The 16,474-nt window shown below is 43.0% G+C and overlaps 1 protein-coding gene across 1 annotated transcript in view; it reads right to left on the reverse strand.

Moving 5' to 3' along the window:
- Window positions 1-3,521: 3,521 nt before the first annotated feature.
- Window positions 3,522-16,474, reverse strand: part of LOC117375658 (pikachurin) — a 60,623-nt gene continuing 47,670 nt past the window's right edge. Inside the window, 8 exon segments of the mRNA XM_055223993.1 lie at window positions 3,522-3,673; window positions 5,300-5,403; window positions 6,451-6,534; window positions 10,025-10,168; window positions 12,676-12,754; window positions 13,768-13,791; window positions 14,877-15,057; window positions 15,858-15,974. Coding sequence (XP_055079968.1) covers window positions 3,522-3,673; window positions 5,300-5,403; window positions 6,451-6,534; window positions 10,025-10,168; window positions 12,676-12,754; window positions 13,768-13,791; window positions 14,877-15,057; window positions 15,858-15,974 — 885 coding nt within the window.

Below are 16,474 nucleotides of genomic sequence, written 5' to 3' on the forward strand. Positions count from 1 at the left end.
GTACACAAGAAAAAAACAAAACAGCATCTGAGAGAGATCCAGAGAGTACACAAGAAAAAAACAAAACAAACAGCATCTGAGAGAGATCCAGAGAGTACACAAGAAAAAAACAAAACAAACAGCATCTGAGAGAGATCCAGAGAGTACAAAAGAAAAAAACAAAACAAACAGCATCTGAGAGAGATCCAGAGAGTACACAAGAAAAAAACAAAACAAAACAAACAGCATCTGAGAGAGATCCAGAGAGTACACAAGAAAAAAAAACAAAACAAAACAAACAGCATCTGAGAGAGATCCAGAGAGTACACAAGAAAAAAACAAAACAAACAGCATCTGAGAGAGATCCAGAGAGTACACAAGAAAAAAAACAAAACAAACAGCATCTGAGAGAGATCCAGAGAGTACACAAGAAAAAAAACAAAACAAACAGCATCTGAGAGAGATCCAGAGAGTACACAAGAAAAAAAACAAAACAAACAGCATCTGAGAGAGATCCAGAGAGTACACAAGAAAAAAAACAAAACAAACAGCATCTGAGAGAGATCCAGAGAGTACACAAGAAAAAAACAAAAAAACAAACAGCATCTGAGAGAGATCCAGAGAGTACACAAGAAAAAAAACAAAACAAACAGCATCTGAGAGAGATCCAGAGAGTACACAAGAAAAAAACAAAACAAACAGCATCTGAGAGAGATCCAGAGAGTACACAAGAAAAAAACAAAACAAACAGCATCGGAGAGAGATCCAGAGAGTACACAAGAAAAAAACAAAACAAACAGCATCTGAGAGAGATCCAGAGAGTACACAAGAAAAAAACAAAACAAACAGCATCTGAGAGAGATCCAGAGAGTACACAAGAAAAAAACAAAACAAACAGCATCGGAGAGAGATCCAGAGAGTACACAAGAAAAAAAACAAAACAAAACAAACAGCATCTGAGAGAGATCCAGAGAGTACACAAGAAAAAAAACAAAACAAACAGCATCTGAGAGAGATCCAGAGAGTACACAAGAAAAAAACAAAACAAACAGCATCTGAGAGAGATCCAGAGAGTACACAAGAAAAAAACAAAACAAACAGCATCTGAGAGAGATCCAGAGAGTACACAAGAAAAAAACAAAACAAACAGCATCGGAGAGAGATCCAGAGAGTACACAAGAAAAAACAAAAAACAAACAGCATCTGAGAGAGATCCAGAGAGTACACAAGAAAAAAAACAAAACAAACAGCATCTGAGAGAGATCCAGAGAGTACACAAGAAAAAAACAAAACAAACAGCATCGGAGAGAGATCCAGAGAGTACACAAGAAAAAACAAAAAACAAACAGCATCTGAGAGAGATCCAGAGAGTACACAAGAAAAAAAAACAAAACAAACAGCATCTGAGAGAGATCCAGAGAGTACACAAGAAAAAAACAAAACAAACAGCATCTGAGAGAGATCCAGAGAGTACACAAGAAAAAAACAAAACAAACAGCATCGGAGAGAGATCCAGAGAGTACACAAGAAAAAACAAAAAACAAACAGCATCTGAGAGAGATCCAGAGAGTACACAAGAAAAAAAACAAAACAAACAGCATCTGAGAGAGATCCAGAGAGTACACGAGAAAAAAAACAGAAAAAAACACACAAAAAACAAACAAAAAACAGCTTAAAGGGCCGATGTAACACCACTCTCTGATCTGTTCTGTTGTTCACTCGTCACAAACAGACCTGCAGATGTGTTTTTTTTCTGCAGTTCTTCTCTGAAACTGAAAACACTCTGTTCCACCTTGTGATGTCATCATGTGGTGATACAGGAAGTGCTCCACTGTGTTTTTAAACTCCACACACCTTCACTTGTTTCCTCTCCTCCTCTTGTCTTCTTTCTCTCCTCCTTTTTTCTCCTCTCCTCCTCTCCCACCTGTCTCCTCTCCTTTTGTCTCCTCTCAACCTCTTATCTCCTCTCCTCCTCTCATCTCCTCCTCTTGTCTCCTCCTCTCGTCTCCTCCTCTTGTCTCTCCTTCTCTCGTCTCCTCTTTAGTCTGACCTGTTCACTTCTAAACTCCCACTTGATGACATCACAAGGTGGAACGTCACATTTTGATCTTTGTAGATGTAACAGACTAATAATAAAGTGACTCAAACACGTGTGAATGAAACAAAACACAACTCCAGGTCTGTTTTTGACGACATAACGACATTATAACACAGATTAAAGCTACAGGAGTCACTTTTCCGTAGTGCTGGACCTTTAAAAACACAAAAAGTGCAGTATTAAACCCAAATCTACAAATCTACATTTAAATAAGATCAGGACAAACCACACGACATGTCCGGCTCTATCTCTGCTCTAGGCCAACGACACGCGCTCACGTCAGGATTACAGTACAAAAATAAAGATGGAATTATCCCAAAAATGTCCTTGCAAAGATTTATTTTTAAATTCCAAAACCGTCATTGGCCTACTTTTTGTCCTCGTTTTCTCGTCCGTCTCCTTCGTTCTGTAAACATAACTCACGTCGCTGTTGTTTTGGTTTTAAGGTGGAAAAGTTTAAAGCTGGTCCCGGTGTTTTGGTCCACACTGCCAAAAAGGAACGACGATGAAGTTTGGAATAGTTTATTTATGTTTTATAAAACTGATTCTTTAAAGAGGAGGTCCTGACTTAACATATTACACATTTAGATCATCATGTTTCCTTTTATTGTTTTGAAAATGCTATATTCACCCAAAACAACGAGTTCACGGGGTTTTTTTTTCTAAGTTTCACTTTCGTTTTTGGCGTCCACCTCCTCCTCCTTTGCTCTCTGCACTAAGTCACTCCCCCTTCGGAGCTTTTGTGTGTGTGAATAATATTATACATTATATCATAGATCAAAAATAGTAAAATAGAAAGGAAAAATCTGTAACTGTACAAAAGGTTATAGGCCACTTATTCAGTTGTGGTCAGATTCCTGCTGGACACTGCCTTATATCTGTCTGAAGGAGGCGCTAACGACACTGAAACTGGAAACACCTTTTGTTTGGATTCAAGCCCCTAATGAGTGATTTCACACCAAAGGAAATAAATGGTTTGAGAGGGGATTAAGAAGCTATTTTTGTTTGGAAAGACAATCCATCTTTCAACAGGAATGGAGGCCTTTGACATCATCTTCCCCCATCTGTAATTCCACCTTCAGACCCAAAGCAAACAAGGGAAACAAAGAGAACAATAGAGCGAGCCAGTAGGGCCATTAAGGCTGTAACAAAAAACAAAAGCTGTTTACAGTTTCAGTGTCATTAGTTCCTTCTTCAGACAGATATTAGGCAGTGTCCAGCAGAAATCTGACCAGAACTGAAGAAGTGTACTGGACAAGCAGCTAAACGTCTTCACTCCTACAACTTCCTGTCCCGTTGACAGATTTAAACTTCGTCTTTCACTCTGGATCAGACCTGAACGACTGAGATTTCACGCAGACACCCAGCAGTCATAGTAACTTTCATAGCCGTTCCTTTTTTGCAGTGTGTAAAAAAAACCCCAAAATGTCCACCCTCCGAAGGTTCAGGTGGAGCAGGTGTTGATGTTCTTGCCGTCCGCTGCATCCTCCACCAGGGCCAGGTGATAGTCTGTGGACAGAGTGAAGTGGGACACGCAGCCCACCAGTCCCCCCAGGTACTGTCGGTTTGTGTGCAGAGCGATCTCCTTCATGCCACCTGCACGACACACAACGACACACAACGACACACAACAAGGTAATCAGCCTGGAGTCAGCGTGTGGAGAGCGGTTTCATTTTGAACATTCAGGGATCAGTTTGGGTGTTTTTAAAGGGCTCATATTACACTATCCTCTGACCTGTTCTAAAGTTGTTTCCTCCTCACAAACAGACAAACTGGAGTTGTGTTTTGTTTCATTCTCACATGTTTAACACACAAACCTGTAGATTTAGGCTGAGTTCTTCTCTCAAACTGAAAACACTCTGTTCCACCTTGTGATGTCATCATGTGGTGATACAGGAAGTGCTCCACTGTGTTTTTAAACTCCACACACCTTCACTAGAATCATTTGGATCATTTTAGTCCTGGAGTTGCCAATCTTTAATGAACTAAACGTAGCTGTTACTTTTAAAAATGCCCCTTCATGACATCACAAGGTGGAACTGAGCATTTTGAGGTTTGTAGATGATACAGACTAATAATAAAGTGTGACTCAAACATGTGTAAATAAAACAAAACACAACTCCAGGTCTGAGTCACTTTTGCGTGATATAGGACCTTTAATGTAGAGGTTTATGTTATTATGACATGAGTCCTGGGGTAGGATAATGCTTTACCGTCCCCTATTTGTCTTGGGACAGGGGGCTAACAAAACCCAACACCTGCCCGGATGACCCAACAGCTGCCTGGATGACCAAATACCTGCCTGGATGATCCAATAACTGCCTGAATGACCCTTTACCTGCCTGGATGATCCAATACCTGCCTGGATGACCCCATACCTGCCTGAATGACCGTTTACCTGCCTGGATGACCCAAAACCTCCCTGGATGACGCAACACCTGCCTGGATGACCAAATATCTGCCTGGATGACCCAATATCTGCCTGGATGACCCAATACCTCTCTGAATGACCCTTTACCTGCCTGGATGACCCCATACCTGCCTGAATGACCATTTACCTACCTGGATGACCCAACACCTCCCTGAATGACCCTTTACCTGCCTGGATGACCCAGTACCTGCCTGGATGACCCCATACCTGCCTGAATGGCCCTTTACCTGCCTGGATGACCCAATAGCTGCCTGGTTGACCCAGCACCTGCCTGGATGACCCAATACCTGACCGAATGACCCAACACCTGCCTGGATGACCCCATACCTATCCTAGATTATCCCCTCTTTGTCCCATAGCCTTGAGTTGGCTCTGAACCTACAGATTTTAACTTTATCTGCACACGCATGTCCATTAGTTGTCATTTGGTCAAAGAAGAGAAAGAGGGTCTAAGGACAGAGGGCGCTCAGAGACAGTTCTCCATTTGCTTTTTTTATTGTGAATGTTGGTTAAACTGTTTATTTGATATTGACAAATGGCTGTTTCGCTGTTGATTTTCTAACTGTTTTTGGTTAAATCAATTATAATGTCCAGCCCTAAGAGGCGACTGCTGTTGTGATTTTGGGTTTTACAAAAATAAACTGAATTGACTTGAACATTTGTGAATTTAGCGTTTAGATATCTTGCGACAGAGTACGATGTAACCCATAGGAACAGCTCTCTCCTGCCCCGTCTGGCAGTGTCTGATCTGATCACATTCTACAATCTGAAAACATTAAGTGTCACTCACCCACATACAGGGGCCCGTTAATGTTCAGCTGTCTCATTTTTCCAGGAGCCCGGCCTGTCTTTGCGCCGTAGTCGTCCACTGTCAGCTTTCCAGACTGTCCATCTCTGCAGGACACACAGTATACACAACACCTCAGAGCAGCCTACAGCCTTACACAACTTCACATTTTTATGTCATTATTAGCCTCTCTAGCCACAGTTGACACCAGGCCTTTTGTGATAAACCCAGTGACTGTAAAGAGCCGCATTCCAACTGCCAACTTCTATTCATTGTCCAAATTCATCTAGATCAGGGGTCGGCAACCAATAATTGGAAGATTATTGTGACCGCAGAAGCCGGTTTATCCTCCATTTATGGAGACTTTCCCCGACACCGGCATAAACATGAGTAAATGTGCATTTGGATGGTCAGATCCACAGACGTCTGTGAGCAGCTTTTCTCCACCATGAACTATGTTAAAAACAAACTCAGGCCTCAGACGACAGCTCACAGTCCTGAAACATGAAACTTCAGCCCCGACAGATGCAGACGCTGCAGAGGGTCAGGAGCAGATGAAACGTTAACCAGAAGAACAAGAAACATTTATGCAGAAAGTCTGAAAATACTGTAGTGCTTTATACAAAGAGTAAAGGTAAAAAAAACTATATATACAGTGTTATCTTCACTTTAGATGTCAAAAACGTATTTACGGCTCACAGTGTTTTCTTTTCTGTGGAAACTGGGTCCAAATGACTCTTTGGGGGTTAAAGGTCACCCACCCCTGGACTAGATTATAAACTTAACTACACTAAAATGCTGATAGCACCTTTCCACCTTAAAATCACTCCAAGCGCTGTACATTAAGGAACCACTCACACATTCACACACCAGTGCACACAGACACTGGGGCGGGATGGGTTAAGTGTCTTGCCCAAGGACACAACAGCAGCATTCATCTGTGGGAGCTGGAATCACACCACCAACCTGTGGGTGAGTGGATCTGACGCTCAACTAATGGTGTTTAAGTAGAGAGTGGGATTCACCTCAACACAATACTGTATGTATTTCAAAACTATAAAAAACTAAAGTTTACTTTCTTGAAATACTGTATGGCAAAATAAAAATAAATAAATAAATAATAACATAAAAAATTAAAATAATAATAAAAATACCTGACTGCTTTGACTCGGTGCCACTTCCCGTCACTGAAAGTCCCATTGACGACAATATTCACAGGACCACTGCCCAAGTTATAACTGAAATGAAAACAGATGATGAATATAGAAACACAACAACTGCAATGTGCTCTACCAACCACCAGAGGCCGCCCAAAAGCAGAGTGTCCATATTTTACTCAGTAAATGTCAACAGAGCAAGATGTTTATTTGGTTTAGGTGGGAAAGACACTGTGGCCACAGCCGCCCTGGTTTAAACTGAGGAAATGAAGCTTCGCCATCGTCCTCTCTGTCCACTGCTAATATTCACTCATCACATTCATACACAGACACGGTCAAGTGTCAGGGTCAAGGGTCAGATCAAACGCTTCCCCAGGCTTTTACGCATCACCGAGTGATAATCAGTCAACACGAACAGACAATCTGGACCCTGCTCGACTGTAACCAGACCCTCACCCAGGAAGTTTCTCAGCTAACAAACCAGGTTGCCACGCTACTCGCACTCCCGCCCTTCGCTCCCGCCGCCGCTGCCGCCACCGGGACCACGGCACCGCTGGGTCCTCTGGAGTCGAGGGGCACAGATCCATATACAGGTCAGCCTAAACTCTGTCGGGATTGCTCTTCCAATGCTTATCCATGTTCCAACAGCGTCCAGTCCGTTTTACATCGGACGCTGCCAAGACACGCTATATTTGTGGATTGCTGAGGGGGAGGGCACTCCAATGGGCGGAGGCGAAATTCTCGAACACTGCGTTAGACCAGCTTTGAGTTTTGAGTTCGAGTTTAAACTGGTCTTTGATCATCCGCATTATCAGGCTGACGCCGCTTCCCGTCTGTTAAGTTTTGCACAGGGATCCAGGTCTGTGGCAGATTACACAATTGAGTTCTGGACATTGGCTGCAGAGGTGGACTGGACCGACAGTGTGTTAAAAGCCGTCTTTTTAAAGGGACTCAATGATCAATTACAAGATGTTGTTTCTCGCGATGAACCCCCCGACTTGAGATCCTTGATTTCGTTTGCCAACGAAATTGACAACCGCAATCCTCAACACCGCTCCCTGAGGAGCCTATGCAACTGGGTCGAGCACGCTTGTCTGCCGGGGAATGTCTGCGATGCCGGCAGGCGAGGGAATGCTTGTATTGTGGTAAACGGGGACACTTTCTTGCTTCCTGCTCGGTTTTGCCAAAGGGGATACTCACCAGTAGCACTGGGAGTACTGGTGGGTAAACAGCTTATCCCAGAGAGAGACAATACATTTTATCTTGAAGCTACACTGTGCTTTCATTTGGCTTCCTTACCCGTCCTAACCCTCATCGACTCCGGAGCAGAGGAGGATTTTATTGACCAGCAGGTGTCCAAGCAGTTGGGAAATAGGCTGGAGCCACTTGAACAAACCCTCACAGCTCTTACTCTTAATGGGCGGCTTTTAGCCAGAGTTACGCACATCACGGAATCTATCAGTCTTGTTTTGTCCGGCAATCACCACGAGTCCCGACGTTTCCATGTCATCTCCACCCCTTCCTCTTCGCTTGTCTTGGGCTACCCGTGGCTCACAACTCCGTCTTGGACTGGGCCCAGGGAAAGGTCTTGGAGTGGAGTTCCTCTTGTCACACCCACTGCTTACAATCAGCCCTGTCTCCTGCAGGGGGCGCCCACTCCATCCTTAATCCTTCCCCAGACACGTTGGCTCTTTCCTTTATACCGGGGGAATACCACAATCTTAAGGACGTTTTTAGCAAAAGTCGGGCGCTCTTGCTTCCTCCCCACCGTCCTTATGGTTGTGCCATAGACCTCTTGCCCGGTGCTCCCTTGCCTTCCAGCCACCTTTATAATCTTTCCAAGCCGGAACGAGAAGCTATGGAGCAGTACATCCAATATTCCCTAGCAGCAGGCATTATCCGTCTGTCCTCCTCTCCGGTGGGACACTTTGAGTATCTGGTCATGCCTTTTGGACTAATCACTGCCCCAGCAGTCTTCCAGGCCCTTATCAGAGAAAATTAAAGCTGTGCCTGATTGGCCAATACCCAATAACTGAAAACAACTCCAGAGGTTTACTGGTTTTGCCAACTTTTATAGACAGTTCATCCAGGACTTTAGTCGTGTGGTTTCACCTCTCACTAAATTCACTTCTCCTTCCGAACAGTTCACTTAGACCCCCGAAGCCCAGTCCACCTTCGATAAATTGAAGGGCCTCGTGCCTAGCGTTACGACAACCCCATTCAGGAGGAGCAGTGTGGTTTTCATCTCGGTCGTGAAACACTGGACCAGCTCTATACTCTTCATCAGGTCCTCGAGGCTCATGGGAGTTTGCCACAGTCCACATGTGTTTTGTGGATCTGGAGAAGGCATTCGACCGTGTCCCTCGTGGTGTCCTTTGGGGGGTGCTCTGGGAGTATGGGGTCCGGGGCTCTTTGCTAAGGGCTGTCCGGTCCCTGTATGACCGGAGCAGGAGCTGTGTTCATTGCCGGCAGTAAGTCAGACCTGTTCCCGGTGCATGTTGGACTCCGCCAGGGCTGCCCTTTGTCACCGGTTCTGTTCATTATATTTATGGACAGAATTTCTAGGCGCAGTCAGGGGCCGGAGGGGGCCTGGTTTGGGAACCACAGGATTTCATCTCTGCTGTTTGCAGATGATGTTGTCCTGATGCTTCATTGAACCAGGACCTGCAGCAGGCACTGGGGCGGTTTGCAGCCGAGTGTGAAGCGGCTGGGATGAGAATCAGCTCCTCCAAATCCGAGGCCATGGTTCTCGACCGGAAAAAGGTGGTTTGCTCTCTCCGGGTGGGTGGTGAGTCTCTGCCTCAAGTGGAGGAGTTCAAGTATCTCGGGGTCTTGTTCACGAGTGAGGGAAGGATGGAGCGTGAGACTGACAGTTTGATCGGTGCAGCGTCTGCAGTGATGCGGTCACTGTATCGTCTGTTGTGGTAAAGAAGGAGCTGAGCCCAAAGGCAAAGCTCTCGATTTACCGGTCAATCTACGTTCCTGCCCTCACCTATGGTCATGAGCTCTGGGTAATGACCGAAAGGACAAGATCGCGGATACAAGCGGCCGAAATGGGTTTTCTTCCTCAGGGTGGCCAGGCGCTCACTTCAATCTCAGTCACACGGGAGGAGCTTGGACTAGAGCCGCTGCTCCTACACATCGAGAGGAGCAGTTAAGGTGGCTCAGGCATCTGTTCAGAATGTCCCACCGGGAAGAGGCCCCTGGGAAGACCCAGGACAAGCTGGAGGGACGATGTCTCTCTGGCCTGGGAACGCCTTATGGGTCCCAGCGGAGGAGCTGGAGGACGTGTCTGGGGTGAGGGAAGTCTGGGAGTCCCTGCTTAAACCCCAGATAAGAGGAAGAACATGGATGGTTGGATGTTTATGTTTTCTGATTTTAATAAAAGTGACTGTTAGCTTTGATACACAGGGCGCTAGCTAGAGTGCTGCTGTGCACAGAGTCTATTCTGAAATGAACCGGAAGTGTCAACATGAACAGAAGTGTGGGTCAGGAGCAGTCAGAGGTTACCCCACCCCCTGCCCCAGTAGACTCCTGTCCCCATCCCCGTCCCCACCCTGTGTGCATTTACCTGAACAGCAGCGCTCCGTCCTGCAGCCCCACACTCAGATAGTCACTGTTGGGCCTCATGGGACTGTCTCCTCTCCACAGCAGCAGACCGTCTGTGGCGGTGCTTTTGAATCTCATGAACAGAGCCGTGCGAGAGCCAGAGATTCTACAACCACAAAAAAACACACAACACCTTTAATGATTTATTTATGTGATTATGACAAAAGACGAGAGGTGCGCTTTAAAATACAGGAGTGAAAACATGAAAGACAGTCATTTTTTTGGGCCTGTCAAAAAAAGTGGGACATTTGCTGCAGAAAATATTGTAACAGAACTCGGGACGGAATATCAAAAACAACTGTTATTAGCAGTCTATGCTAGCACATTAGCTCTGTCCATTTATATACACAGTCTATGCTAGCACATTAGCTCTGTCCATTTATATATACAGTCTATGCTAGCAGGTTAGCTCTGTCCATTTATATAAACAGTCTATGCTAGCAGGTTAGCTCTGTCCGTTTATATATACAGTCTATGCTAGCAGGTTAGCTCTGTCCATTTATAGATACAGTCTATGCTAGCAGGTTAGCTACATCCATTTATATATACAGTCTATGCTAGCAGGTTAGCTCTGTCCATTTATATAAACAGTCTATGCTAGCAGGTTAGCTCTGTCCGTTTATAGATACAGTCTATGCTAGCAGGTTAGCTACATCCATTTATATATACAGTCTATGCTAGCAGGTTAGCTCTGTCCATTTATATAAACAGTCTATGCTAGCAGGTTAGCTCTGTCCGTTTATATAAACAGTCTATGCTAGCAGGTTAGCTCTGTCCGTTTATATATACAGTCTATGCTAGCAGGTTAGCTCTGTCCATTTATAGATACAGTCTATGCTAGCAGGTTAGCTACATCCATTTATATATACAGTCTATGCTAGCAGGTTAGCTCTGTCCATTTATATAAACAGTCTATGCTAGCAGGTTAGCTCTGTCCGTTTATATATACAGTCTATGCTAGCAGGTTAGCTCTGTCCATTTATAGATACAGTCTATGCTAGCAGGTTAGCTACATCCATTTATATATACAGTCTATGCTAGCAGGTTAGCTCTGTCCATTTATATACACAGTCTATGCTAGCACATTAGCTCTGTCCATTTATATATACAGTCTATGCTAGCAGGTTAGCTCTGTCCATTTATATAAACAGTCTATGCTAGCAGGTTAGCTCTGTCCGTTTATATATACAGTCTATGCTAGCAGGTTAGCTCTGTCCATTTATAGATACAGTCTATGCTAGCAGGTTAGCTACATCCATTTATATATACAGTCTATGCTAGCAGGTTAGCTCTGTCCATTTATATAAACAGTCTATGCTAGCAGGTTAGCTCTGTCCGTTTATAGATACAGTCTATGCTAGCAGGTTAGCTCTGTCCGTTTATAGATACAGTCTATGCTAGTAGGTTAGCTCTGTCCATTTATATATACAGTTTATGCTAGCAGGTTAGCTCTGTCCATTTATAGGTACAGTCTATGCTAGCACGTTAGCTCTGTTCATTTATATATACAGTCTATGCTAGCAGGTTAGCCATGTCCATTTATATAAACAGTCTATGCTAGCAGGTTAGCTCTGTCCATTTATATAAACAGTCTATGCTAGCAGGTTAGCTCTGTCCATTTATAGATACAGTCTATGCTAGCAGGTTAGCTCTGTCCATTTATATATACAGTCTATGCTAGCACGTTAGCTCTGTCCGTTTATATAAACAGTCTATGCTAGCAGGTTAGCTCTGTCCGTTTATATATACAGTCTATGCTAGCACGTTAGCTCTGTCCATTTATAGATACAGTCTATGCTAGCAGGTTAGCTCTGTCCATTTATATATACAGTTTATGCTAGCAGGTTAGCTCTGTCCATTTATAGATACAGTCTATGCTAGCACGTTAGCTCTGTCCATTTATATATACAGTCTATGCTAGCAGGTTAGCTCTGTCCATTTATATAAACAGTCTATGCTAGCAGGTTAGCTCTCTCCATTTATAGATACAGTCTATGCTAGCAGGTTAGCTCTGTCCATTTATAGATACAGTCTATGCTAGCAGGTTAGCTCTGTCCATTTATAGATACAGTCTATGCTAGCACGTTAGCTCTGTCTAAGTCTATATTCTAACACTGATACCTGATATTTCAATTAAAAATCTTTGAGAAATTAAACCAAATCTGATATAATGCAACAACAACAACAAAAAAGTTGTCAATAAATATATTATTAAAACTCATGGAGGGTTTTTATGGAGTTTAAAAATGTTAGGTAAGTTAAGCTAAGTCCCTCCCCCTTCAGAGCACGATCACAACACAAGCAGCTGCATCCCACTAATGAAACTACTGCACATCACACCAGGTTTGTCACGTCATAGTGTACAGTTTGTGTCATGTTTTTGTGTATTTATGGAGGATTGTCATGTGGAGCATGGGTGATGTCGGCTTGTGGGCGGAGCCTCGTACAGAATCTTACAGCTAACCATAAATAGGGTGTGGGAGAGATCACTAGATTACTCAAAACGTGCATGGATGACATATAAAACCTCTTCATGTACATTTTTGATAAGGGAACAATGATATAACATGAGAAATAAAACGCACAAAAATGCGATAGTAAATGCGTAGTTACCGTTTGAGGATATCGCTGTTGTCGTATGTCAGATAACTCCGTCCGATAAACTGTGGAATCTCTATGGCTTCAGTCACAGCTGCACAAGAACACAACGCAGTTACACCGTACTGTCACAAGATGGCGCTCGCAGCACACAGAAGGAGCCCACATGAACGTTTACAGCAGTGTGTCAAACTCAGATCCACAGGGGCCAAAATGAAAAACTCAGACAAACTCACGAGACAAACGTGAAAAAATTCAGGTCAAAATGGACCTGATGTGTGACGTTTAACCTTTTCATTTGGAAACAGACTTTAGTTTTACTTAAACTAAATTTGGAACGTGTCAAGTTTGATATTACAAACATATGAGATTTAAATTTTAAATCAAAGACACATCAGTAATATTCATTTCTTATTTATTTATTTTATTTTTTTATTATTTGTCTTGGGCAAATGGACGTCTTTTCTCTTTGCACAGCCTGGGCAGCCACAATCGATATCAATCAACACAATGATACAAGAGACAAGGAAAAATAAACAAAAACAGACAAACAAAACACACACACACAAAAAAGAGTATCTCCGATTGTCCAAAAAGGAGCGGGAAGAAGAAAACTTATTTAATCCCACCCCCTCTGTTATTATTTCTTAACTTTATCATACTTTACTTCCTTTTCATGATTGTATTACATGATTACACTGGGGACTACGAGTTAGACTCATGCAATAAATAAATAAATTAAAATTTAAATAAATAAATGATGTCTCTCTCTGTGGTAATTGATTTGTCTGAGGTGACCAGTCGCTCGGTCACTAATGAGTCTCAACAGAAAAGGAGGGGCGCTCGCCGGACTCGACTGTGTGCCAGCGTACCAGCAAAGCATTCTGGGATTTGTAGTATTAGTGGTGCATGAGTTACATACCGGCGGGTCAGCTCTAATGCACATTTGATCTCACGGGCCAAATATAATTACACCGCGGGCCAGATTTGATCTCCGGGCCTGAGTTTGACACACGTGGTTTACAGGCTCTGCTGTTCTAACTATGGAACATTTAGTTAGAGGGAAGAGGTGTTTTTGCACCGTATGTACGTTTAATTTTGACTTACTGTTCAGACAATAGTTCCCACACTCTGAGAGCATTAACAGAGAGAACGGACACACAGAGTTAGTGATTATTCAGACCAAAACATGCAACAGGACGTTCAGCAGGTCAAACAAATATTAGTTAGTAAATTGACTTTACCTTTGTGCACATGAATGCTTTATTTTCTGATTGGGTTCCACTTTGTGAGGACCTTTAAATCACTCTCAGAACGCACGTCTCACTGGCGTTTGACCTGAGGCTTGTTTTTATTCTTTTGTTCAGGACTTTGATACGTTTTAAAGGTCCTGACACAAAACTGACTCTTGTAGCTTTAATCCATGTTCTAAAGCTGTTTCCTCCTCACAAACAGACCTGGACTTGTGTTTTGTTTCATTCACATGTTTGAGTTTCACTTTATTATTAGTCTGTTACATCTACAAAGCTCAAAACGCTCTGTTCCACCTTGTGATGTCATCAAGTGGTAGTTTTCAAGTTAACTCCTCCTTTTACCTTTAGTTCAGTCGAGATAAGAGACAACTCCAGGACTGAAATGAAACAAATGATTCTATAAATGAAGGTGTGTGGAGTTTAAAAACACAGTGGAGCACTTCCTGTATCACCACATGATGACATCACAAGGTGGAACAGAGTGTTTTCAGTTTGAGAGAAGAACTCAGCCTAAATCTGCAGAAACAAAACACCTTTTAAATGTGCTGTATAAAAGATTTTGATCAATTGATTGAAATTTCTGCATTTTTATTCAGATTAGTTTAAGAGCAGTTGTTTTTTTGTTTTTTTACCAAAATAAATAAAAAACACAGAGCAGTCATACTCAGTCTAGGTCCCAGCAGTTCTTAGGAAAATCTTTGTGGTCTTATTTCCGTCCTGTGAATGTGATTTTTTTTTTTTATTATTCTGCTGAGTTTCTAGTTTCGATACTAGTTTTAGTATCGATTAGAATCTGATTTTTGATTCTTTTAAAAACCCTAATTTGAACATCAATTTGTGTTTCAATATATTTTGGACTAGTTTTGCTCAAGAAATTGGATTGAATCAACTAAATAAGTGAAAAACTGTCCCTTTGAGGTGAAAAAACAAACATATTTGAAAGTTTCCCGGAGCAGCGCTGACCTTTCTGGCAGTGGCGTCCGTCGTACCCTAGGGGGCAGTCACACTCGTAGCTGTCCCACTTGGGTCTGCAGGTGCCCCCGTTGGCGCAGGGACTCTGGACACACGGGTGGTCCGAGTTGGCCACGTTCACGCCGCCCGCCCGGCCCGAGGTGATGGGGAGGGGCCGGTCGTTGAGCACCAGCTGAAAACACAGAAACGATCAGGATCTTAAATTAAGTGTCAAAAATAATTCTCTTTAAAACATCTCGGATTTAAAAGAAGAATTTGGATGAGTAAAGTAGGATTTTTATGAATACGTCTCTGTATCACTACGTTGAATATGTCCATTTTTACAGCAACAACTGTGTCTCATTTCATATTTATCTAAAAAATGCATTTTATTTAATTAGAACAAAGATAATCCTCCAACATTTGTCAGGTTTAAGCAGCTGAAACAAGATATTTCTCATTTAAAGAGTCAAACTTACTCTTTAAAACAGAGTCAGACCTACAGTATATACACAGTACATATATATAATGATTTATGGACACGTCTTATTGACCTCTGACCTTTCAAATGAGGAAGTCAAACTCCAGACCAGAAATCAAAGTCACAAAGTAAAAATCACAAAGATCATAAAGGTTATTACTGTATTATAATAAAACATTTAAGAGATAGAATATTATATAAACTAGAGGATTATTAATGAACTTAATTGAACTTATTACAGTGAAAAGTACAATAACACAAGTTTATAGTTGAAGTAGAGCAAACATAATGTCTGATCTGGAGCGTGACTTTAAATATTATTAGTGTCTGTTCTGTGGAGCTGATGGGACCAACACAGAGACACTAAAAACATGGAAACATTTGATCTATTTTACTTTTTTAAAATAGATGGTGGGAGCGGCTGTGATTTGTTAAAATGTAATAAAAATATGAAGAAAACTAAAATAATAATAATCTGATGGTTGTCAATTATTGTATTTATTTGCACTTACCGTCTGGATGATCCCAGTGAAAGGCTTGAGCGCTCCGGCCGCCGTCTTGGTTCTGTCGTACCGCGGGACTCCTCCCACAAACAGAGGAGAGCTGCACCTGATCTGAGTGAACGCCCCCTACAGGCACAAAACACAACTGCACCGTCAGTGCTATGGGACCAATCCTTTGGAACTGAAACGTGAAAAGAATCAAATCAAACTGTGAGGTTCAGATTAACTTATACTTTATTATCCATCTGCATTTGACCCGTTCTTCACTACAGCCGGGTCAAAGCTGTCAGTGGGACCTCAGCGGGACCTCAGTGGGACCTGAGTGGGACCTCAGTGGGACCTCAGCGGGACCTCAGCGGGACCTCAGTGGGACCTCAACTGGACCTGAGTGGGACCTCAGTGGGACCTGAGTGGGACCTCAGTGGGACCTCAGCTGGACCTCAGTGGGACCTCAGCTGGACCTCAGCGGGACCTCAGCGGGACCTCAGTGGGACCTTAGCTGGACCTCAGCTGAACCTCAGTGGGACCTCAGTGGGACCTCAGTGGGACCTCAGCGGGACCTCAGTGGGACCTCAACTGGACCTGAGTGGGACCTCAGTGGGACCTGAGTGGGACCTCAGTGGGAC

This window comes from Periophthalmus magnuspinnatus, chromosome 9 (genome assembly GCF_009829125.3).
Source record: "Periophthalmus magnuspinnatus isolate fPerMag1 chromosome 9, fPerMag1.2.pri, whole genome shotgun sequence".
NCBI lineage: Eukaryota > Metazoa > Chordata > Actinopteri > Gobiiformes > Gobiidae > Periophthalmus > Periophthalmus magnuspinnatus.